Below are 26,353 nucleotides of genomic sequence, written 5' to 3'. Positions count from 1 at the left end.
TTAATGTAGGAGTTGATTATGGGTCCCTTCCTCGTCAAAAGGGGAAACGTAAGAAGCAAACAGACAACAAAGAGCTACATCACATTGTTCATCAACCTGGTTATCAAGATTCTTCATTGGAGGTGGTGAGTGACATCTCTGCTGATGCCTTCATGGCAGCTTTGAGGAGACTCATATGGAAAATAGTCCACGATCTATAGTGATAATGGCACTAACTTCATTGGAGCCAAGAGAAAGATGCAGGATCTGCAAAAACTGTTCCTTTCAATCTGTTTTTGTGAAGTGATAAGCAGTTATTAGCGATGGACAACATCACATGGCACTTCATACCTCCCAGCTTTCCACACTTTGGTGGATTTTGGGAAGCAGCTGTCAAGTCCATGAAATGCTATTTAAGAAGAGTTTGCGGGTAATGCGTTACTGATGTTTGAGGAGCTGTGTACCTGTACTGCACAGGTAGAAGCATGTCTTAATTACTGCCCTTTAACTGCCTTGTCCAATGATCCTAATGATCATTATTTACCACCTGCTCACTTCCTAACTGCTGTCCTCCTTACAACCATTCTTGAGCCTGACATTACTGACCTGCCCATAAACAGATTGTCTCAGTGACAGCGTATCCCGTCAATGCAGCAGCAGCTGTGGAAGAGATGGTCTGCAGACTGCCTGAATTCACTGCAGCAGAGGAAGAAATTGACCTTTTCCAAGGAGAACCTAGCTGCTGGAACAGTTGTTCTGCTGAAGGAGGACAACCTTCTTCCTCTCTGTTGGAAGTTGGGTGTGATGGAGAATGTTCAACCTGGGAAGGATGGACTTGCACAAGTAGCCACCATCAGAACAAACAAGGGTCTTTTCAAACAACCTACTCAGAAGTTAATTGTGTTACCTATTGAACACTAAACAGGATCATTGTGACTAACACTGAAAATAATGTGTGTCTGATGTGAATATTTCCTTTTGTTTGTTTTCAGATTGTATCTATAATTATGATGATGTGTTTGTAGCTTGCACAGAGAACTCGGATGTGTGTGTGAACAGTTCACTTCATCTTTAATTTCATACAGCAAATAATAATGGATAAGGACATATAAAAAACTACACTGTTGTGCAAAATTTGACAAAAGTAACTTTCGCATGTTGTGTCACTGTCAAGTAACATACTATAGCTTGATGAAACTTGAACCATACATCGGGAATAGCACTTGATAGAACTTTGAATTTCAAGCAACATCTCTCAAATGTAGCTGCTAAAGTAAAAACTAGAAATAATATTCTTCATAAACTTGCTGGTACGTCATGGGGAGCCAATACTCATGTTCTAAGATCAACAGCATTAGCCTTATCATATTCTGTTGCTGAATACTGCTGCCCCTCTTGGATCAATAGTGTTCACACAAAGAAGATCGATGTACAACTCAATCAGGCAATGCGCATAATCACGGGTTGCATTCGGAGCACGAACACACTATGGCTTCCTGTTCTCAGCAATATTCCACCTTCAGCCCTAAGACGATCAGAAGCTCTCCTAAAGGTTTGGAAGAACATTCAGCAGAACCCCCAACTACCCATCCATCAAGATATTACGCACACTGAACATCGACTGAAATCAAGGAAACCACCCTGGCGTACAGCAATGGATCTTGAAAGAACCTCTTTTCATGTTAACAGATCATGGAAAGCCCAGTGGGATCAGTCTTCAGTAGTGAACAAACATCTAGTTGAGAATCCTTCTAAATGCGTACAATGATTTGATCTTCAAAGACGACAGTGGAGAATCATCAATCGGATAAGAACTGGACAAGGCAGATGTGGTTATCTGTTGTGCAAATGGGGTTGGACAAGCTCTGCAGATTGTGATTATGGTGCCTCTTCTCAGTCAATCCACCACATTGTTGCTGACTGCCCAATTCGAGCTTTCAAAGGAACACTAATGGACATTCACCGCACGTCGGATGAAGCAGTTGATTGAGTCAAAATGCTAGACTTAGAGTGAAGTGTTAGAGGGCATTCGACCAGTGCAGGTTATTGTAAATTTAAAAAAATGTGTGTGTGAATAAATTAATTCCATCCCCTGGTCTAAGGACTTTGGACAGCCAAAGTAGGGGACTGCCTGTAGGGGTGAAGTACAGTGGGGACTTCGAGGGCCCTGGGACCGCTACGGTAGCTGTGAAGGCCCTTCAGGAACTCTGAAAAGTGGTGGCAAAAGGGGCTCTGGTTAAGACGCAGCAGGTCGTTATGCTACTTAGGTTCCAGAACAGGTTAAAAAAAAAAAAAAAAAGTAAATGCAATGTAAATATTAATCTTATACCAGTTGTATAGTATCATTTGAAGTAATTCCACATACTGTATATCAGTTGACTATATTTGTAAGTAGTACAGAAGATATTATAAGTAGAATTTTGTAAACAATATAAATTTATTAAGGATGAGCTGTGTGTTTAATAGAAAACATTGTTAGCGTAAATTGTATAATACTGTATTATAGGAACATTTTCTTCTCTTGTTAATTTAATATTTAGTGCTTGACAATAATGTATTTTAGTGTACCATTTGCCACCGAGGTAGACACCTCATTTGCAAATAAAGATATTTTGATTTTGATTTATAGTATTGTACGGACTTGTGACTACGCACAGTTATTCTGAACTATATACATGTGTGTACATAGATTCATCATACGATAAATAAATAAATCGGAAGAACTGCTACAGTATGGTATGGTAGGCAACTGAAAGGAATATGGGATGAGATGAACAGAAATGACACTTTTATGCAGAGACAATAAATTCCACGTAAGTCACTGCGACTCATGATGGTCCCTTCGATATGGTTCTTAAAAGGGTGTGTGATCACCATGGACAGCGATGCATGCTCTGCAATATATTCCCATACTAGCCACAAGATTGGTAACGAGTTCTTGTGGTAGGGCATTTCATTCCTCCACCAGCACGGTTGACAACTGCTGGATAGTCGTTATTGCATGTGGACATGCTGCAATACGTTTGACCAAGATGTCCCCACAACATGCTCAATGGGACTTAAGCCGGGGGAACAGGCAGGCCACGTCTGGAATCACTACTCAGACTGAATCTACTCTTATCTGAGAAGAGCACAAGACCCCTTTCCTCGTTGGTCCAGACCTGATGCTCTTGACATCACAGCAAACAATGCCACCGATGTGCGGATGTCAACAGAACCCAATGTAATGGTCATCAGGCAAACAGACTACCCCCATGCAGTTGCCGTGCCAGTGTGGAGGGTGTGATTGGGTGCCTTGCAGTCCTGTTAAATGTGGTTGCAATTGTACCCGCTACAAGATGTTAGAATCATTCCACATTGATGGTTTTCACTTTACAATGGTGAAAAAATGAGTGTATCCTCCTTATTCAATACATTATATATTCCATCGTTAGACGGAGTAATCAAATTCAAACATGTTTCGGCTCTTTTGAGCCATCTTCAGTGAAAAAAAAAGGGGGGGGGAGTGAAATAAATTACATAATATAAGCTAAAAATGCTAAAAGAAACATAATGAAAGAACAAATTAAAAAACAAAAGAGAGCCTAGACATTAACTAAATTAGCACAATATACAATATTTACACCATCATGTGGAGCAAAAAAGAATGCACTGCATCAGAATTTGGTGAAATAGGGGTTAATACAAAAAACATTGAAACTAAAAACTGTGTTAATCTAAGAAGAAAAGAAATGAAAACAAATGATAGAGATGGAAATGAACAATAAGTGCACATAGTGAGGTTGCGGACCTCTTAGTTTACAAAATATTAGATTTTGTAACAATACAAAACAGGATGAAATCACTGTTGAAAATTCAGGCAGAAAATCTATCCTTGTAGAAACTCATCACATCGAATTGGCTAGGAGGGGAGCAGGAGCTGCTGTTCTAAAGCTTTAAATTTCATTGGTGTTTCTCCTTGTCACAGGCTTTTCGCCTGCATGCTATGTCAGGCTTGGTTTCTCCAAGTTTTTTGCTCCCACTCCCCTCCTAGCCAATTTGATGTGATGAGTTTCTACAAGGATAGATTTTCTGCCTGAATTTTCAACAGTGATTTCATCCTGTTTTGTATTGTTACAAAATCCAATATTTTGTAAATTAAGAGGTCCGCAACCTCACTATGTACACTTATTGTTCATTTCCATCTCTATCATTTGTTTTCATTTCTTTTCTTCTTAGATTAACACAGTTTTTAGTTTCAATGTTTTTTGTATTAACCCCTATTTCACCAAATTCTGATGCAGTGCATTCTTTTTTGCTCCACATGATGGTGTAAATATTGTATATTGTGCTAATTTAGTTAATGTCTAGGCTCTCTTTTGTTTTTTAATTTGTTCTTTCATTATGTTTCTTTTAGCATTTTTAGCTTACATTATGTAATTTATTTCACTCCCCCCCCCTTTTTTTTTTTCACTGAAGATGGCTCAAACGAGCCAAAACATGTTTAAATTTGATTACTCTGTCTAATGATGGAATATATAATGTACTGAATAAGGAGGATACACTCATTTTTTCACCATTGTAAAATTCCACCCACTGTTTGACGCGAGTCTCTTCTTGTTTGTAGCACAATGTAGCAGTCATCTTCTGCATTAGTTGACCGTGATCGACCCCCTCCTCTCCTTCGGGCAGCAGTGCCTGTGGTTCAGAATGCTCTCCATGCACGTGAAACAATGCTGTGAGGCAATACCAAACTCCTGGGCTACACTTGTCACTCTTCATCCTTCTTTCAGTTTCTCAATGATTCTTCTCGTGAGAAGTCATCCATATGCAGTCTCCAGGCCATGTTGTAATGAATAACACCACCACAGTTCACCTTAACAGCTCGCTGATTGAATCACACAGCCTTGATCCGTTCCTTCAACTACCTCCTGGGGTGCGAAGTGTACATAACCTCCTTGTGGTGTACCCTGGGCAATGGACTGCTTATGCAGGACAGCTGATAGTCTATACTAGTAATAACAAGAGTTGGCACATGACAGGTAAGGTTGGAGGGAGGAGCACTGCACGTGCCATTTCACGATGTTGCCACATTCCAGCATTCCTTTCTACATGCTCTTACCCCTCGCTTCCGGCTTACTTGTTCCCTCCTTCATTCTGACCGCTGTGATTTGTTGTAGACTATCTGGCCAGGCGGTGTCGTCCCATTTGCGATCACTCTTATACAAACAGTCAGGTTCTTATCAGTGACATACAAACAGTCAGGCTTGCTGTGAGGGAATTCCTTGCTGAAGGATTGTTACAGGCAGACATCCCTCAAGTAACTGGCGAAACTGGGAATCTTACGAATCGTATGTTGAAAGTCATTAAATTACTTATATTTACCGTTTGAGACTGATGCGTTTATATCGCGACTGACAGGGAATAAACAGGACTCAAATAAACCTTTTATTTAGAGTTACCAGATGGTTGTGGGTGGAAAGGCAGTTAAATGTGTAATGCAGTATTAAGTTAGATAGACCGAATGAGATGGCTGTGTGGTGAGGGGCGCGCAGCTGTAATCTTGCATTCGGGAGATAGTGGGTTCGAACCCCACTGTCGGTAGATGGTTTTCCGTGACTTCCTATTTTCACAACTAGCACAACAAGCCACGGTCGTTTCCTTCCCACTCCAAGCCCTTTCCTATCCCATTATCACCATAAGACCTATCTGCGTCGCTGTGACGTAAATCCAGCGGTAAAACAAACACACGCCACCAAACATTCCTCACTTTTCTGTAAATTTCTGTGAGAGTATCCATTATATAAAGCATAAGGCTTGCCTTTCTTCGCCTCATTGACCTGCATGCCGTAAGTAACCACGCAGATAGCATACCAACAAAAGCTACGTCAACGATGGATGTCTAAAGCTGGAATAATTACAGTATGTCAAGAAGTATAGACTAATATTACCTCAAAAAACGTTTGAGAGAGAGGGTACGGGTTGGGAGAATCCTTATCATACAGTTGTGTGGAGTATGCCTTAATTAGCAGTCCCCTTGCTGCATTGAAGTTGGAAAACGCTGACAGGCTGCTGATAATTTTACAGTGATTGCAAATGGGACAAGAAATGGTCATTCTTCACATTCTTGTTTTCCACTGTCATGGGAGTGGACGCAAATGGGACAAATTTTGCTGTGACTGTGACTGACTTGGTCTCAGGTTACGTTATTTTTTAACAGGGACCGGCCTGATAAGCTCAGAGAGTAGAGCGCTGGCTTTCTGATCCCAACCCTGGCTCAGTCAGGTGGTATTTGAAAATGCTACAGAACGTAAAATCAATAACACTATTATTCTTTAACGGGGGACGATACCTATAGCCTAACAAATCCTTCAACATGCCCTTTGTCATATACTTTGTCTCTGCACACCTTATTAGCCGGTGGTATTCTTTTCACGAGGTGGACGAGTCTTGGGCCTCCCTCTCCCTCGAGGAGTATTTATCGTACTCTAAATATAAATTAAATACAATGAATACATTTCGTACGTACATAAATAGAATTTAAAATACAATTAGAAACTTACTAACAGCCACAAAACATAAACAGAATGCCACTCACACTGAACTACTTGCTACAAGATCTAACTCACAAGTGAAGTGAGAGGTTTGGCAACTCCCAGCAAGACGAGCTACCCAGAAGTTTTATCTCCACGACAACCGCAGTCGCCCCACCCTCGTTTCCATGGCAACCACACAGCCACTCCCTTTATCCCACCACGGCAGGCAGTAAACGGACCTCCCTCTAACAAATGTCAAACGCCAACTCTTGTTATTACTACTATACACAAATAGGCAACCGAACTGGATCTTGGATCTCTCACGGTCAATCACAATTACATCAGAAGATGAAACCTACCAAAGGCACTTATCAAAGCCAACTGACAAGAAAGCTTGGAACCAGCACTCATATTCTACAGACAAATGCAGAAGGCCTGTCAAAGGACAAATGTGAATACCTTAGTAAAGTAGCTGATGACCTGAAATTTGACATCCAAACAATACAAGAAACTCAATTGACAGAGGAAGATTTGGAAAGCAGAGAAAAGGCTGCAGGATACAAAATTATAGCGAGTCTTTTCTCACCTGTCCATGGATCAATCATGTATGCCAGAAGTAGTATTTGCAACATTTCAGAAGTGTACTCCCGAAAAGTTAAAGATATAGAAATAATCACTGCCAAGCTAAATCATTTGACTGTCGCATCAGTTTACAAACCACCTCACTCCAACTGGCCAACTCCACCACTAACTCCACTGCCCACACCTTGTATATATGGAGGAGACTTTAACAGCCATCACACATCCTGGGGCTACCCAAACAATGATGAAAATGGAGAAAAACTGTGGTGTGATAGCCAAGACCCGTATCTCAGTTTTGATGCTAAAGCAGAGAAAACATTCCATTCTGCTATATGGCAATCTGACACCAACTCTGTTTTGGTTAATGTTTCCACAGATGAAAGAAAACTCCCGCTAGACCACACTAGAAAAGTCCTTCAACATTTTCCAAGAATCCAACACCCACTCTCATCACTATAGGTCTTGAAATACCAGTTGTCAGATCCATACATAAACAAAGATGGAACTTCAAGAAGGCAAACTGGAACCAGTACAGATCAGAAGTAGATAGTAATCTGAGATGGATTCCCCCAAAGGCAGGAAACTACAAGAGGTTTATAGGCGTTGTCATCGGTGCAGCTAAGCGAAACATCCCCCGGGGATTCAGGAAGCAGTATATTCCATGTTGGGATAAAACTACCCAAAAAATGTATGAAAGCTATCAGTAAACTGGTGATCCTGACATGGGAAAAAGGATATTAGACCTGAGTAAAGGAAGAAAAGAGAAATGGAGAGATCTAACTTCTCAGCTGAGCTTTACTCACTCCAGCAGAAAAGCACGGACCCTCCTTAGGAAACTTGGCACTGCTTCAAATATACACAAAGAGGAGCCAGGAATAACACCAAATCAAGTGGCACTACATATCAAATCAAGAGCTGACAAAATTCCAATAGACCCTACTACGAAGAAACACATCAAGAGAGAGATGAAGAAATTGGACAACAGTCTCCAAAATGACTCTACTCTTGCTAATTAATTCAGCCAAGAAGAAATTGAGAAAACCATCAACATGCTAAAAATGGGGAACACAGCAGGTTCAGATGGTATTTTCCCTGAATTCATAAGATATCTTGGGAAACATGGGAAAATATGGCTCAAGAACGCCTTCTGCGGCGTATTAGAGACTGGAATCATTCCCCCAGAGTTCAAGATGGCCTACACCATGGCAATCCTCAAACCAGGAAAACCAGCAGATGATCCCTCAAGCTACCATCCTATTGCACTACTGAGTGTTTGCTACAAATTGTTGGAATGCCTCATCCTCAACTGAATCCAGGAAATAATAAATAACATAACACCAACATACCAGGCGGATTTCAGAATCAAACAAAGCTGCTGTGAACAAGTATTAGCATTAACATCATATATTGAGGCAGGATTCCAGAAGAAGCTAAAGACATCCGTCGCTTTTGTTGACCTGACAGCGGCATATGATACAGTTTGGCTGGATGGACTACTAGCCTGACTGAAACTCTTAACTGGTCTGCAAACGTAAGAAATAGATGTAGAAAGATGCTACATTTTCTGAAATGACATAAGGACATTTTGCCACAAGACGTAAAGATAAAACTACTCCAAACTTCGATACTACCAATACTTGACTACTGCGACATTGTCCTCATTGATGCGACCTGTGAACAAACTATGTAACTTCAACGAGCATTGAACTCAGGTCTTCGATTTGTTTTTAACTTGAGTTACGATGCTCACATAACCCCTAGCTACACATTTCTTTCCTGTCTGAAACCCAAGAGGCGATGGAAATTCCATGATATATCGAACTCGAAAGGAAAATCTACCCAAATACATCTCTTCAAAATTCCATTTATTATCCTCATTCCATAATTGTAACACTAGATCTGGCACTTCCCTCACTATTCCCGTCAACCACTCTTCAATACATAACAGATCCTTTGTTGTGGCTGGGTCACGACTTTGGAAGTCACTCCCAGCTGCTGTCAGGAACTCAAACTCAATATCCAAATTTAAGACTGCATGTAGAGATTACCTGTTGAATACCGCTGATTGTTTTGTGTGAATGACGTATGATAGGCTGTGTGATTGTGATTATTATTATTATTATTATTATTATTATTATTATTATTATTATTATTATTATTATTATTATTATTATTATTATAGTGTAATGTACATAATATTTAGCTTCATACTCATGTACATAGATCACTTTTATGGCCATACTTACATTTCCCTTTACTTTATTACTTATTGTGTTCTCTTTATGATTTGTTAATTTTTTCAGTTTGTATCTTACTTTTTCATTATGATTGTTTCTCATTATCTTTATGCTCTGAATTTTATTCTATTTGTTGCTTTCTTTCTTCATTATATGTTGTCCAAATCTGTACTGTTTAGCTTATCTTTGATTTTATGATAGAATAGTACATTTCTTTTATACATGTATTATCTGTAAATTAATTATGTGGTTAAGTGTAAGAGAGGGCCACGAGCCCTAACATCGCCACTGCTAAAGTAAATAAATAAATAAATAAATAAATAAATAAATGAATAAATAAATAAATAAATAAATAAATAAATAAATAAATAAATAAATAAATAAATAAATAAATAAATAAATAAATAAATAAATAAATAAATAAATAAATAAATAAATAAATAAAAGCATACACGCAGCCAAAACTTACAGCCCTTCTGAAGAACATGCTGACAAATTGGTACTTCAAGGTCACCATTGCGCAAAAGACAAGCAAATCTTTTAGGTAAAAAGTGGACTACTTCAAGGGTCTGTATCAGCCCCACTACTTTTCAACTTGTACACCAGTGACATGCCTGACACCATCAGCAAGAAATTCTGCTATCCTGAGGATTTAGCCATCACTGTCCAAACTGTCACATCAGAAGAGGGAGAAAGCATTCTCTCCAATGACTTGGAAGTCTTGAATGCACACTACACAAAGTGGAGACTTTGCCCAAACCTGGCTAAGACAGAAGTATGCTCATTCCATCTGTGTAACCAAATAGCTCACCAAAAGCTCAACATTGTGTTCTGCCAACAAAGAATTAAACATAATTTCAACCCCAAGTACCTTGGCATAACCTTAGACCGTTCTTTAACATACACCTGGAAAATACAAGTCAGAATCTTAAGTCACGAAACATCATGAAGAAACTAGCTGGTACGACATGGGGAGCTGATGCATCCTCACTACGCATTACTGCCCTCATCATGGTTTATCCAGTGGCTGAATATTGTGGCCCGGTGTAACAACGTAGCTCTCATACTTGGGAAGTTCGACGTCCATTTGAACAAATGTATTAGAACCACAACAGGCACATTAAAATCCACCCCAATCCAATGGCTACATACTATCAGTAACATACCACCCCTGGAACAGAGACGACAGGAAGCAACTATACACGAGTGGAAAAAAGTTACACTGTCCTAATCATCCAGAGAATCTTCCAATCCATGAGGTTCTTACTGATCTACCCCTTTCTCCTCTTAAATCAAGGAACCCAATATGGCATGACATAACTGGCTTCAATATCCAGGAAAAATGGCATCAAAGCTGGAGTTCTGCACGTGTGAAACATGAAGGCATCCATGACCCAACAACTGGACTCCCAGGATTTCACCTGAAGAGACATCAATGGTCTAAACTCAACCGTTTAAGAACAGGTCACGTTAGATGTAATGAAATGGCGTATGGCTTTTAGTGCCGGGAGCGTCCGAGGACATGTTCGGCTTGCCAGGTTCAGGTATTTTGGTTTGACACCCGTAGGCGACCTGCACGTCATGACGAGGATGAAATGATGATGAAAGACAACGCTAGATGTAATGCCATGCTACATAAGTGGGGACTTTGAGAATCCCCTGCCTGTGACTGCGGAGCCCTTTTCCAGTCAGTGTAGCACAATATTTACAAGTTCCCCCTGACGAAGTATGATGGACCAGCCCGAGATGCCATCAGTGATACACCTCTCTTCTCAGAATGGCTACAGCAACTAGACATTGATTTGTAAACGCGAACGCTACCAACATTCTTGTCCTTGTACATATGGTCATTTTTTTCTTTTGTATACTTGCCACATGATAAATAAAATAAATAAACTGCCTCGTTTTGTGGGGCCAGACCCATTTGGCGCTATATTTGCGCTGACCTAATGCCAGGTTTCTATGCACATGTGGGAGACCTCTGGCAACATGTTACCGCACTTTCATTTATTTCCACCAAGTAGTTGATATGTTTTGTAGCTTTATCTATCTTGTCCTTAAGTTTTGCACAGCAGTGTATTTAAGACTTTCTGTTAATAGTGTTTTGTAAATATTTTAGTTGCTTGTGTTCCCTATGCTTGTGGGTATTTTGGTTGAAATGATCAACTCATAGTGGTTACTGAACCTGAACTCTGTGCATCAATGCCTGTCTGGTGCTTGAACTGAACTATCTTGAGGACATATCACACAGTTTAATTCTGTTGAATCATGGTAATTCAATGGTGGGGAGCATATTCCGGCCTAGCATTCACTAGTCCTGTGTTAGTTGCTCATTATTACCTGAAATACTCAGATGGCAGAACCCTTCATTACAGCCATTTGAAGGTCATCGACCTAGAAGTTAGCTGGACAATATGACTTATCATTATCCAGTGCATCTGCCCATAGTGGCCAATATTGTGTATTTAATATGTAATTATATAACTGTTGTAAGGATTAATGAATGTTTTACTTAATCAAGTTATTGAATTAAGGCTAATAACAGCAGTAGTGTGCCCCACATTTGTACCTATCCACAGACGACCTAATTTCAAGGAATGTGACTGGAACTTGTTCACTACATGTTTGGAAGTTGCTGTATCTGATATGGGTAACTCTACAAATGATTACAATCCATTTGTGGAAGCTATGAAGAAGAGCTCTAAACTATAAACTCCTTGTGGATGTTGTACAAACTAAGTTCCTGGACTCAACGGACACATGTGAGTTCTGTTATCTAAATATATATAATCATTTAATTGACAGCCATTTCAAGAAAAAACTGTAGGTAAAGGTTTGGCTTTGTCAACATCATTAGCCAAAAACGAAAGAGTGTTGGATTTCCACGCTCGAAGAACTGGACATGTCCAAGAGTTGCCAGAAAGCCTGGAGACTCTTGAAGAGGCTTAATCCGTACAGTAGGGAATGCGGCGCATGCCGTGCTCTACTGTCACGTCCCTGGTGGGCGACGACACCGTGCATTGTTTTTTAATTATTTTACTCGCATTATAACCACCAGATCAAGTTGAAATTATGAAGACTAGCCCTGTCTTGTGCTGCCATCTCACAGACATACATTGAACTGGATGGACAAAGCTATATCTGCCAGGGGAAATACTGGAGTTTTGAAGTGATAGTTGCTTCGTGCAAGAAAGATCTATGCCCGCACTTATGATGCAGTAGAATTAGCCGAGTGTTTGTGAATGTTTGGATGCATGTATTACATGTTCTTGGTCGGATACGGTATGTTACTTTCGTGCATTCTAGGTTATTTCAAAAGTAATCTTTAGTCAGTTTTAGTAATTCTGTAGCTTGTATGTTATATTTTAATTGAATTTTACGTAAATATGACAAAGAGACATCTAGATCCACTCAGTGATGCTATCCGTGACTTAGAATTTAGTGAATAAAATGACATATTAGTGAAGGATCTTCAACCAGTGATAGTGAATCAGTGAGTTTAGAGAATACTGCAGGCCCATGTTCGTCAACAGGTGCTGAAGTAGGGTTGGGTAATTGCTTTTCAAGTGACTAGAGTGTGAGTGACCAAAGTGGTGCAGGAGAGTAGAGCAAGTGACCGTGATAGTTTCTCACACAGTGAGTGGGACATTTGTGAATGCAGAAGGGACACATTTGAAGCAAAGTATGATTCTGGAATTAGAGGTGAACTGCAGAACATTATGGATCCAGAGGAAATGTATAGATATTTCACTGAAGATGAGCCGTGTTACCTATTAGCTGATCAACCCTTGTTGATTCATGAACAAAATTATCGATGTAATCAAAACAAAAGAAAGATACAGAAAACAAAGATAGTAAGTGCATATAATTTGCTGATGTACAGGAAACTTTGTAAACATTCAAAGACTCTTATGTCTAAGGCATATAAATTCTACATAGTTAATTCTCAACACAGAATGTTTTAGAATGTCCAGAACATTGGATAACAGAGCCTTAATACACCCTCTTCATAAAAAAAGGGGATAAGAGTAATCCGGATAATTATAGAGGAATGTCTATCTTAGACTGCACGTACAAGAGTTTTTTCTAAGATCTTATATGGAAGGATTAAAGATCAACTAGAAAAAGAGTTAGGAGAATACCAAGGAGGCTTTAGACGCTGGAGAAGTTGTGCTGAACATATCACCACTCTAAAATTAATACTGGCATACTACAGAAAACAAAACAAGGCTATAGTAATAACATTTGTTGACTTCAAGAAGGCATATGATTGTGTACATAGACCTTGAATGTTAAAACTTTTATGGAATTTCGGACTCCATCCTAAATTAATCAAACTGATAGAACTTACTTTAACTAATACCATATCAAAAGTGAAGTTTAAAGGAGAGGTTTTGGAATTATTTTTTATTAAAACAGGTTTAAGACAAGGAGACTGTTTATCACAATTACTATTTAATTGTACACTGACTGACAGAGCAAATGCAACACCAAGAAGGAGTGGTTCGAAAGGGATGAAAGTTGGGGAAAAAACAGAGACGGCACGGACGAATAATTGATGTTTATTTCAAACCGATATGCAGGTTACACAATGCGCACGGCATCGACTCAGTAGGATGTAGGTCCACCGCGAGCGGCGATGCACGCAGAAACACGTCGAGGTACAGAGTCAATAAGAGTGCGGATGGTGTCCTGAGGGATGGTTCTCCATTCTCTGTCAACCATTTGCCACAGTTGGTCGTCCGTACGAGGCTGGGGCAGAGTTTGCAAACGGCGTCCAATGAGATCCCACATGTGTTCAATTGGTGAGAGATCCGGAGAATACGCTGGCCATGGAAGCATCTGTACACCTCGTAGAGCCTGTTGGGAGATGCGAGCAGTGTGTGGGCGGGCATTATCCTGCTGAAACAGAGCATTGGGCAGCCCCTGAAGGTACGGGAGTGCCACCAGCTGCAGCACATGCTGCACATAGCGGTGGGCATTTAACGTGCCTTGAATACGCACTAGAGGCGACGTGGAATCATACGCAATAGCGCCCCAAACCATGATGCCGCGTTGTCTAGCGGTAGGGCGCTCCACAGTTACTGCCGGATTTGACCTTTCTCCACGCCGACGCCACACTCGTCTGCGGTGACTATCACTGACAGAACAGAAGCGTGACTCATCAGAGAACACGACATTCCGCCATTCCCTCATCCAAGTCGCTCTAGCCCGGCACCGTGCCAGGCGTGCACGTCTATGCTGTGGAGTCAATGGTAGTCTTCTGAGCGGACGCCGGGAGTGCAGGCCTCCTTCAACCAATCGACGGGAAATTGTTCTGGTCGATATTGGAACAGCCAGGGTGTCTTGCACATGCTGAAGAATGGCGGTTGACGTGGCATGCGGGGCTGCCACCGCTTGGCGGCGGATGCGCCGATCCTCGCGTGCTGACGTCACTCGGGCTGCGCCTGGACCCCTCGCACGTGCCACATGTCCCTGCGCCAACCATCTTCGCCACAGGCGCTGCACCGTGGACACATCCCTATGGGTATCGGCTGCGATTTGACGAAGCGACCAACCTGCCCTTCTCAGCCCGATCACCATACCCCTCGTAAAGTCGTCTGTCTGCTGGAAATGCCTCCGTTGACGGTGGCCTGGCATTCTTAGCTATACACGTGTCCTGTGGCACACGACAACACGTTCTACAATGACTGTCGGCTGAGAAATCACGGTACGAAGTGGGCCATTCGCCAACGCCGTGTCCCATTTATCGTTCGCTACGTGCGCAGCACAGCGGCGCATTTCACATCATGAGCATACCTCAGTGACATCAGTCTACCCTGCAATTGGCATAAAGTTCTGACCACTCCTTCTTGGTGTTGCATTTGCTCTGTCAGTCAGTGTACATTAGAATTTATAATAAGGGAATGGTACAAGGTCAACCAAAGAACATAAAAGTTGGAAGCTCCTATCAAAATTTTAAGTTTCAACTGTTCAAGATTTGCTGATGCCGTCGGGGGGGGGAACTGAGTCTTCGGGTGGCGGATAGGGGAACCCTACAATTCAGTAGGGCTGGCTGAAATACCCAATACAACTGCGGAACAACAGGCAGCCCAGTTCCTGGGGGCTTTAAAATACTGGGACACCCTCTCTCCAGGGGTCACAAATATGGAGGGCCCAAGCCCAAGGTATGGGTGAAGACCCCAACGGCGTAAGTGGTAGAGAAGGTGGACTTCGGTACGGCATCGGTGGCGGAAGAGTAAAACTTGTATCATCTGTACTCCAGAGGAACGGCTACAGAAGGCGTCTGTACTCCAGTGGAAGAGCCTAGAAGAACACCTGGCAATAGGTATAAAATGCCTTTGGGAGTGGTGACCCCATCGTAATAATCGCCTATATATGGTATCGTACAAGGAAATCAACTTCGGAAAAGGTTAGGGCATCCCCTGCTTAAAGCGACGTGCAGTTCTCAGGGTACTGGGAGAACTGTGAGAAATGGGCGACCAGCAACCAACATTCAGATAGCAATAGTAAATCTTATGACCCTGACAGGAAAGGCAGAGGAAGTAGTAGATTTCATGGAGGAGGAGGTGGAAATGATGGGGCTGAGTAAAGTGAAATGGAAAGGTAATGGAATAAAGAAATTGAGGAAATGATACACATTATACTGGAGTGGTGGCCAAGAGGCAATAAATGAAGTGGGACTAATCATTTTGAAGCAACTGGAGGAGTATGTTGAAGTGGTAGAATGTGTTAGCGACAGAAAAATGAAGATTAGACTAAAGATGAAGAATGAAGTGATGGACTTCATACAAGTATTGCACCAGAGAAGGGAAACAGGGAAGAAGATATTGAAGGATTCTTAAAGAAAGTAAAGGTGTGTAAGTGATTATTATGGGCGATCTGAATGCACAGGTCAGAAACGGGAGACAAGGAAAGGAAGAAATTGAACTATATGGATATGGGAAAAAGAATCGCGAAGGAGAGGAACTAGTGGACTTCTGTGAAAGGAATGAACTTATAGTGGGGAATACATGGTTTCAAAAGAAAAACAGCAGGAAAATTATGAAGAACAAAATCAGTAATTGACTACTTTTTGGTGGAAACGACTAATCGCAGGAAGTTGATGGATGTGACAGCTTTACCAGGAGAAGCATTTGATGGGTGCCATAGAGTTGTAGTGGCAAAATAACAGTTGGGAAAAATGAAAAAACTAAAAGAGATAAGAGAAAGCAAAATAAAAGTATTGATATTGAAAGACAAAAATGTACAGGAAGATTTTCAGGAGATTGAAACAACAAATCCCAGTTACTGAAGTGGAAAATGTAGAAGAGTGGGCCAATTTTAAAAAGGCATTTGTTAGTGCAGCAGAGTGTGCTTGTGGCAGGACATCTACAAGAGTGAAAGAAAAGGTGGAATGAGGAAGTGAGGAAAGTGGTGAAAGAAATGAAGAAAGCCAACCAAGATCAAACAGAAGAAAGCAAACGAAAGTACCTCAACAGCAAACAGGAGATGTAAGAATGTGGTAGGAGAAGAAAAGAAGAAGAGTTGGGAAGAATTTATACAAAAAATGGAAGCGGATATAAGAGGCAGTAGGGGATGCTGTATTGACTTATAAGAAGTAAGAGGACAGAAAGAGTTACCATAAAGCTAGTAAAAAAGGAAGATGGGGAATTGTTAATACACCCAGAAGAGATAAAAAGAAGATGGAAGGAGTATTTTGATAAGCTATTGAATGAGAACAACTGTACAGGGGAGATAGACGCAATACAGTGTGAGGACTCAACAACAGAGGATGACATAACAATGCGGTAGGTGGAGTTAGCGGTACAAAAGATGAAGATGGGAAAAGCAACAGGGATGGATAGAATCAGTATGGAAATGATAAAGGCTGCTGGACCTGTTGGTATGCAATGGCTGAACCGACTAGTAAAGTGTATGTGGAAACACAAATGTGTAACAGAAGACTGGAAAAAAAGATAAAAATACAAGTGTTTAAGAGAGGAGACAAGAAAGTTTGTAGTAACTATAGAGGAATCACACTTAAATCACAGGCAGTTAAATTACTGGAAAGGATATTAGAAAGAAGAATGAGAAGAAAGATTGATGGGGAGTTACAAGAAGAACAATATGGCTTCAGGAGTGGAAGATCTACAGTGAGGCAGCTGATGGAAAAGAACTGGGAATATGGTAAGGATCTGGTCATGACTTTCATAGAAGAAAAGCACATGATAGTGTCCAAAGAGAGAAGGTTTCAGAAACCATGGTTAAAAAGAGACTCGGAAGAAAAATGTTAGAAATGGTGCAAGCAATATACAACAACTGTGTTAGCAGAGTACTGACCTCAGTTGGAAAGACAGAATGGTTTGGGAATAAGACTGGACTAAGACAGGGGAGTTTATTATGGTCATGGACAAAATTATAAAGGAAACAAAGGAAGCCTATGGAGATAAAGAGATGAAGATACTGCTATTTGCAGATGATGTGATCTGAGGAAAGTATGGCATGAAAATCAGTACAGAGAAAAGCAAGACTATGGTTATGTCGAGAGGGGAAAAGCAAGGAAAGGGCACTGTGAAAATTGGAAGTCAGAGTCTGCAAATTGTGGACAGCTTTAAATACCTAGGAAGTGAATTAATGCAAAATGCTCGGGTGGACATGGAGATTAGCAGGAGGGTACAGCAGAGTAATGCATTCTACCAAAGTGTAAGAAAACTTGTTTGGATCAAAGAAGTATCAAGGAAAAGAAAAGAGATAATGTACAAAATGTACTCTGTACCCATACTGACATATGCACCTGAGACTTGGACTTTGACCAGCAGGCAAGAGAGTAGAATTCAAGCCAGTGAGATGAAATTCCTAAGAAGTATGATAAGAAAGACAAGGAAAGACAGAGTGAGAAATAAAGATGTTAGGAAGGAAGTTGGGATGTATGTATATTGGGTATTCAGCCCGAAGGCTGGTTTGATCCTCCATAGCTCCGCTAACAGCTGTCATAAATAGCCTCGGCGTCACTGAAGAGGCGTACTACGGAAATGAGGAGTGAGGTAGTTTCCCGTTGCAAATGAGAGAGTTGAAAAGAATAAACTAAGGTGGTTTGGACATGTAAAGAGGATGGAGGAGTACAGAACTCCAAGACATATGTTGGAGGCAAAGTGCAAGGGCAAGAAGGAGCAAGAGGAAAACCTAGAACAAGGTGGATTGAATCAGTGAAGAGTGGCATATGAAGACGAAATTTAGACTGGGACAAGATCGTGGAAGAGGTATGGTGGAAGGAAAGAGGAAGATGGAGAAGTACCATAAATACCCTAAGCCGGCAGGAGCTGGATAAAGGGAAATGATGATGATGATTTGCTGATGACCTTGCTCTATTGTTCAACAATATTCAGGAAACTCAACACCAAATTAAATCTCTACAGGAAGTAGCACAAAAAATAGGTCTTACAAAATATCTTTTGAAAAAACTGAGATCATGTTTACACAATCCCCACAAGTAAATAAAATAACAATTGATTGTCAAGAAATCAAAACTGTTGATAAATTTAAGTATTTAGGAGAAATCATAACTTATAATCTTAAAGAGAAACCAACTTGGCATAACAGAATAAATAAATTAAACAAAGCAATTTATTTTACCAGGACTACATACAATAACAAAAGCTATCAACTGCAGCAAAATTAAGACATTATAAAACAGTCACACAGCCAGAAATAACTTATGCTAGTGAAACCATTTTAAAAACTACTATTACAGCTGAAACAGACAAAATACTTAGGACAGAAAGAATAATAATTAGAACATGCATAAATAAACAGTATCAAGTTAATGGAGAATGGCATCAAATAAGACAGTTTATAAGGAAATTGAACCAGTATTGAGCAAATAGTAAAAACGTATACCATTCTTTGGACATCTTATCGGAACACCTGACAATAGAATTAGCAGAAGAATAATTGAAAAATTATGGAATAGCAAGACCAAGATTAAATGGATCATGGAAATTAAGGAGGATATTAAAGAACTACAAATAACAATAGACAATCTCAAAAACAAAACAGAAAAAATTAAGATACTTCAAGGCACACACACCAGGCTACAGACCAAGATAAATAAAAGGTCTAATAGGAGGGTATTTTCAACAGAACAGAGGAAGGCAGCATCTCTCAGAATGAAAAAATATTGGGCTGATAGGAAATCCTTTGTATAATTGACCAGAGTGGTCCCATGTAGGCCATAAAATGTAAAAAAATAAATTATTTATTTTCCACAAATTGTAGATACAATTCAGGGATGGTGAATGGAGAAAGGGCATAGCCCCACATATTCAAATGTGCCTCCATCCTCACTTAAAATTACATACCCCCCCCACACGCACACACGCTCTCTCTCTCTCTCTCATTCACTCACTCTCTTGAATCCCCACATATACTTCAGCTAGGCTGGCTTATTCATACCCTCATACAGTCTCACTCGCTCAGGATCACATAAACTTTCATCCGTCCTCCCACGCATACTGAACATTCACACAGCAGAAAATTATGTCATGTACAGAAGATTTCATTATATATTGTACATTCTTTTTACCACTTTACAAAATTTTTCAGTGGGTAGTTCTTTTGTCTGTGGTGAGAGTTCATTCCACAGCCGAGCAGAACGAATAAAGAAGCCACTCTGATATGATACTGTTCTTGCAAATGGAAGGAAAAGGGGCACATCTCGACCTCTATGAGCGGAACGGTAGGTCAGCTATAAGTGGTTGAAAGGGTTTATGTTAATGTTACCTGCGAGGGATTTTCTCAGATAAGCAATATCTATTTGTTTATAGAGAGCTGTTATGGGGGGCAGTGACCTGGCTGTATTTAACTGACTGTGTTTAGCAATTAGTCGTTCTGCTCGGCGTTGAACTACTTTTAGTTTTGACATGTTCTCCACTCTAGAGGAGTATATATATGTTTTGTATGGAACAAATGATCTACATGATTTACAAACAAATATGTACATAATAAATTAAAAATTAACATCAAAACTCTTCAACCAGGAAAGCGCTGGTGCTGATGGTTTAATGAACTCTTCCCAAACACCTATGAAGCTACGCTGCGGACACTTCCGAATGATGTGGTTCATAGTCTGTTCTTAAGCTCCACAGTTGCAAGCAGATGAATCTAGCCAACCCCATTTGTGCAGCGTTGCTTTGCACCTACCATGACCAGTCTGTACGCGGTTTGGTTGGCACCTTGTAGCTCTTGGTAGATCAGTTTCTGGAACATGCTGGGAAGGATCATCCAATTGGATTTGACGAGGTGATAAGAAATCTCTCCATCCTTCCTTCCAGACTGAGTTCATGTTGAAAGGCCCTGGCTGCTTAATAATGTTATCATCCCAAATAAGCTTCCTGGATTTCAGACACATGGTTGGAGGATTACTCAGTACTGAGTGAATTGGACGGTGTTTGAAGTCAGAAGAGTTGTAAGTTTTCTAAGTTTAGGCAGCAGCTTGTTGTCTTCTTAGTTGTGGAGGAAGTATACTTGCCAGTACGTGCAACCATGGGGTGCCAGGAAGACAGCCCGTACAACAGCATTGGCCATACTATTGCCAAAGGCCATCTGAACTGCTTTCTTTCTGGCTCCCAGTAGAGATCTGTGAATGAATCCCAAGACTCTGTATGCTTTGCACCTTATTTCCTCAACATGCTTGTTCCGTTTTAAATTGCTGCAAATACGAATGCTAAGCAATTTTTTTGAGGTGCAAGGCATCAGATTCTTACCACACAGTGAAATTTGACTTTGTAACAGTGATCTTGCTCTAGTTAAGTGGATATATTTACATTTCTGTACATTTATAGACATTCTATTTATTCTGCACCACAGAGCCAAATTCTCAAGATCTGACCGTAACCTATTTACGTCGTTCTCATTGCGAACAGCTCTGTAAACAATGGTGTCATCAGCGTACTGTGCCATAGTAGACGATACACAACCTGGCAGATCCAACATAAAGATTGTGTACAGAAGCGGCTCTATCACACTATCTTGAATCACACCTGAGGTGACTAAAGTTTGGCCTGACCTGGCCGCACTGAACACAACGCACTGAGTCCAACCTACCAGAAATGGTCGAAACAATGCCAGCAGTCTGGCTTGAATGCCATACTTGTTAAGTTTTAACAACAATCGTTGATGAAATACCTGATCAAAGGCCTTACTCCAGTGGAGAGTTACGTAGTCCACGTGGGAGATATTAAACTCATTCAGGGAATGTTGCCACTCCTCAATTACTGTTGTTAAAAGTGTAGTACAGGATTTTCCAGGGAGGAATCCATGTTGGTTGTTATTCAACAGGTTTCTCTCATTCAGAAAATCCAGCACATGTTTAACAATTAGGCGTTCCATGCTTTTACATAAACCAGACGTAATAGAGACTGCGCGATAGTTGTCTATATTTTTTCTGTCGCTATCTTTGAACACGGGAACGACGTTTGCTTTCTTCCATTCATCTGGCACAGTCCCATAGTTCATTGAAATGTTAAATATTGCACAAAGAGGAGTTGCCAATGCATCTGCACAGCGGTGGGGAATTCTGGCCGGGAATTCTGGGCCGTTCACTGCATGGGGTCTAGTTCTCCGAAGACTTGCTGTGACCTTGTTAACAGTGAAGTAGGAGCTAGTTAGGGGCGAAAAGGGAGGGGTTGCGCTTGTAGTGAACATGTCTTCGTCCTTGTCAGCCATGAAATTATTATTAATTTTACTGTTAAATGTGTCTGCTGTTTCTCGGGGAGAGGAAACTGATAGTCTGTTGTACTTCAAGACAGATGGAGCACTGTTGCAGCTTTTGTTCCTGATGAAAGCCCATAGCTCTTTACTAATGGAATTAAGGTTGTGGATATATGAACTGTTGGCATCACAGATTAATGATTTGATTTTGTTCCTAGCCAGTCTGCACTTCTCCCACCTACTGTCACTTGGATTTTCCTTCTATTTCCCGTATAAATTATTTCTCTTTCGAATACCTGATGTTATCTCTTTAGTGATCCATGGCATTTTTCACTTATTAGAAACTTTCAGCACCACTTGAGTGACGCATTTGAAAAACTTCTTTTCCAGTTTTTCCAAATTTTGTTGATATTTATATCGCCGGGAAGGACGTGAGCGAAATAGGAAGATTTTTGATAGAAGAGAGGAAAGATCATTCCAGTTGGTGCAGGAAAAAGGTTATACTGTTCTGGAGTGGAGTTTTGAGGAGGGTTTTCTGTAGGTCAAAATTGTAATCATAGCTTGGTGATCCCAAAATCTAGGTATTACGTCCAGGGACTGGACAGATGATGGGGAGTTAGTAAGGAACAGGTCTAGCGTGGAATGGGAATTTTGAGTAATACGAGTCGCTTCAAACACTACGGTAACTGACGGAGAAAAATGTCGTAGAAGGTGAAGAGAAAACTATTAGTAAGAGGATTATTTGGCACTGAGGTGGCATTTCTAGACCAAGTAATTTCGAGACTGAGATCATGGGCAATATAAATTATGCCATTATTAATCTATACTTGTTGCACATGATCCAGAGTGGAGAGCAAGGCATCGTTCATCGTTTGCAAGGACTTCGGAGCACGATACACAGATCCGATGAGGAATTTATTACTACCATACGTCATTTCTACCCACACGTCTTCAGCGGTCATCTCCAACTTGGGACGTGTTGTTGGATTACACTCTGGTTTTGCAGCAATAAGAACTCTGCCTCCTGTGGTTAGGATCCCGTCCTTACGGAACACGACAAAAGAATTTGGTAGCACTTCTGAGTCAATAATTGTGTCTGAAAGCCATGTTTCACTGACACATACTAAAGTGGGATTTAGGCCAGAGAGCGAAGCAAGAATATATTCTTTTCTATCTGGACCCGAAATGCTGTGTGCGTTAAACGCAGAGAGAGATTATTATTAACATATTTACTGAGTCACTGGTAATGTCACTGGTATTGGAAAAGAAAGAGATCGCTGGTGGCTGCATTTCGCATTGCCAAGTCCCCGTTCTTCCTTTCTTTAATTTCCTGTATTCTGAAGATGAAATTTTGCACACCTCCTGTGACTACTTGACGAATAACAGTTTCTGTTCACAAATAGTTGATACAGATGTCATTAGTACTGTATGAAGTAATTGAAAGGATCTCCCAAAAGAAGTCATAAAAGGAAATCTCAATAAAGGAGAAGTTACGGTTTTGTACAGGAAAAAGTTGATGGCCATCAAGTGGAGGGATAATAGGGAAGTCTGTATACTGAGTAGCAACCACAACAGCAAAATGAACATGGTCTTGGATAGAAAAGGAGGGATGAAACAGAAATCTCTTGTATGCAATGATTACAATGATAATATGGCGGGTGTCAATCTATCCTATCAATATATTGTTACATATGCCACTACTTGTATGGAGAAAAGAAGTTCCAAGGAAAAGTAAAGAGATAGTGTACAAAATGCACTATGTACCCATACTGACTTATGCACCTGAGACTTGGACTTTGACTAGCAGGCAAGAGAGTGGAATTCAACCCAGTGAGATGAAATCCTAAAAAGCCAAGGAAAGACAGAGTGAAGATGTTAGGAAGGAAATTGGGATAGGAAAGCTGAATGAGAGAGTTGAAAAGAATAAACTAAGGTGGTTTGGACATGTAAAGAAGGAACAGAATAGAATTCCATGACAGATATTGGAGGCAAAGTGCAGGGGCAAGAGAGCAAGAGGAAGACCTAGAACGAGGTGGACTGAATCAACGAAGGGTGGCATAAGAAGACGAAATTTAGACTGGAAGAAGATCGTGGAAGAAAAGAGGAAGGTGGAGAAGTGCCATGAATACCCCGACCCGGTAGGAGCTGGATAAGGGGAAATGATGATGATGATGCCACTACAAGGTAGAGGCTGAAGAAATATTACCAGAAAATATTTAGACATTTACTGGATCTCAAGATGTTCAACTTCTTCATAATATACAGAAAGAATGGAGGAAAGTACATTAATCTGTAGTTTAGAAAGCACTTTGTCAAAGAGATTCTGGACAATTATACAGGATCAACTCCTCAGGAGGCACTTCCCGTGGAAATCATACACGCATATCCTCCACATTCAGCTATGAGATTCATGTATAGACATTTCTCTGAAATGAATCCCCCTTCTAAATCAGGGAAAAAGAAGCACAAAAGCAAGAGGTGTGTGGTGCGTGCTTCCCAAAAGAAAAAGAGAGACACGATCATTGTGTGTCCGGATTGCAAACTGCTCCTGCGTCCTGCTTCTGTGTGTATCATACTCAACAGCTGTAGAAGACATAACACTGTGAAGACTGTGTATATTATCTGTAGTGTAGTGTAGTGTATATAGTCCGTGTGTGTCAGTTATGAACTGTAGGTATATAAACAGGAACACTCAAAAGCGCTAATCAAGTTAACAGAATATTTTGTGAGTATTGTAATTTATTCCATTCAATCTTTCAAGTGCATGTAAACTTTGTAAATCTACAATTTACATGTATAAAAAATGTCTTTCCAGGCAGAGATTATTAGTAAAATGCTTAAAATATTTAGGTCTAAGTTACTATATAAACAAAAAAACAGAGTTTTGCTATCAGGAAGAAACAAGCTCAGGATCACAGAGTGAAAGCACTTAGTACGTTCTTGCACAAAGTATTAAACAATGAAAATAATACGATTCCTCAACAATTAAATATACTTAATTCAAGTAAATATTTCTCTTAGGGTCCTTCTGCAGTTTATTTAAGTCTAAGATTGTTTTTAAGCAAATGATTAAATATTTTCTTTCATCAGAGAAATTGCTCCCCAACTAGGAAGGAACCGAAGTGTACCGAGTTCCCCGCTTAAGGGATTAAAAGGGTCATTCTGAATAATATGAAAATAATAGTGAACAAATACGAGTAAGAGTTTATTACCTTAAACAAAAATAAAAAAATAAGCACATAGTCTTTAAGAAAGACAGAAACGGCTTGAACAGACAAATAAAAAATTTGTCTTTTCATTCCCAAATCTGCAGTAGCTCTTTCATGTCAACCTGGTAAAAAATTGCATTTTGCCAAATATCTGGGCTCAACTGATTATACATAAGAAATATGCATGTCTTACCAACACAGTTGTCACATAAGCTGCAGTGAGAAGCCCGTGGAGGCCGAAATATCTTACAAGTGAAGCAGTACTTGAGTTTGATAGGTTGCCCTCTGACCAAGATCTCTTTTGTTCTTGGAGGTGGGCGGTAAGTTGGAGAGTTGGCACTGTTTGGAACTTCTGTCAAGAAAACAATTATTACAAAACAATTACATAAGTCAAACATGAACTAAACAGTAACACAAAAGAAATTCATTCTGGATCGTAAAAGACTAAACATCACTATGTGTTAGTATGTATCAAACAAGGCAAGGGCATATTGCAGGCAGCAAATCCTAGATTTTAATTTTCAAACATTTTTAGCAAGTTAACACTAATATCTGCAGAATAAAATAATACAAATGAACTTCTGCCAGTGACTAGTGACGAGTTTGAAAACAGAAGAAATTATCTTCAGGTGTGTATGTCTTGGTCAAATTGGAGAGTGTTTCCCAACTTCTTACTGCATCTGGCATTCTGAAGGAGTCTAATCTTTCCAAAGGTCAGAAGTCACCCTTGAGAATGCCAGACAAAGTTTTCAGTGAAACTTTAAGATTATTTTTTCTTTATTCATTGAGACACTGGCAGCAAAAGCTACCAGAGAGTACTTTGATCACATAAAAAACTACCTTAAGAGAAAATCACGAGATATTGATAACGTACCAGTTTTAGTTCTAAGATCAGCCAACAGGTAACTCATTGAGTAACTAGATGATCAGTTTCAATCTATTTAGCCGGGTTAAGTGGCTCAGACGGTTATGGCACTAGCTTTCTGAATCCAAGTTGACGGGTTTGATCTGGGCTCCGTCCGGTGGTATTTCAAGGTGCTCAAATACATCAGCCCCGTGTCAGTAGATTTACCGGCACGTAAAATAATTCCCATGGGACAAAATTCTAGCACCTCAGTGTCTCCGAAAACCATAAAAGTAG

At 40.3% G+C, this 26,353-nt stretch overlaps 1 protein-coding gene across 1 annotated transcript in view; it reads right to left on the bottom strand.

Moving 5' to 3' along the window:
- app (Palmitoyltransferase app) overlaps positions 1-26,353 on the bottom strand; it is a 326,850-nt gene that overhangs the window by 231,509 nt on the left and 68,988 nt on the right. The window contains exon 3 of the mRNA XM_067134866.2: positions 25,406-25,564. Coding sequence (XP_066990967.1) covers positions 25,406-25,564 — 159 coding nt within the window. The remainder of the gene's footprint in view (positions 1-25,405; positions 25,565-26,353) is intronic.

Source organism: Anabrus simplex, chromosome 1 (assembly GCF_040414725.1).
Source record: "Anabrus simplex isolate iqAnaSimp1 chromosome 1, ASM4041472v1, whole genome shotgun sequence".
Classification (NCBI taxonomy): domain Eukaryota; kingdom Metazoa; phylum Arthropoda; class Insecta; order Orthoptera; family Tettigoniidae; genus Anabrus; species Anabrus simplex.
The sequence above is the reverse complement of the archived record's forward strand: the minus strand, read 5'-3'. Positions and strand labels throughout refer to the sequence as shown.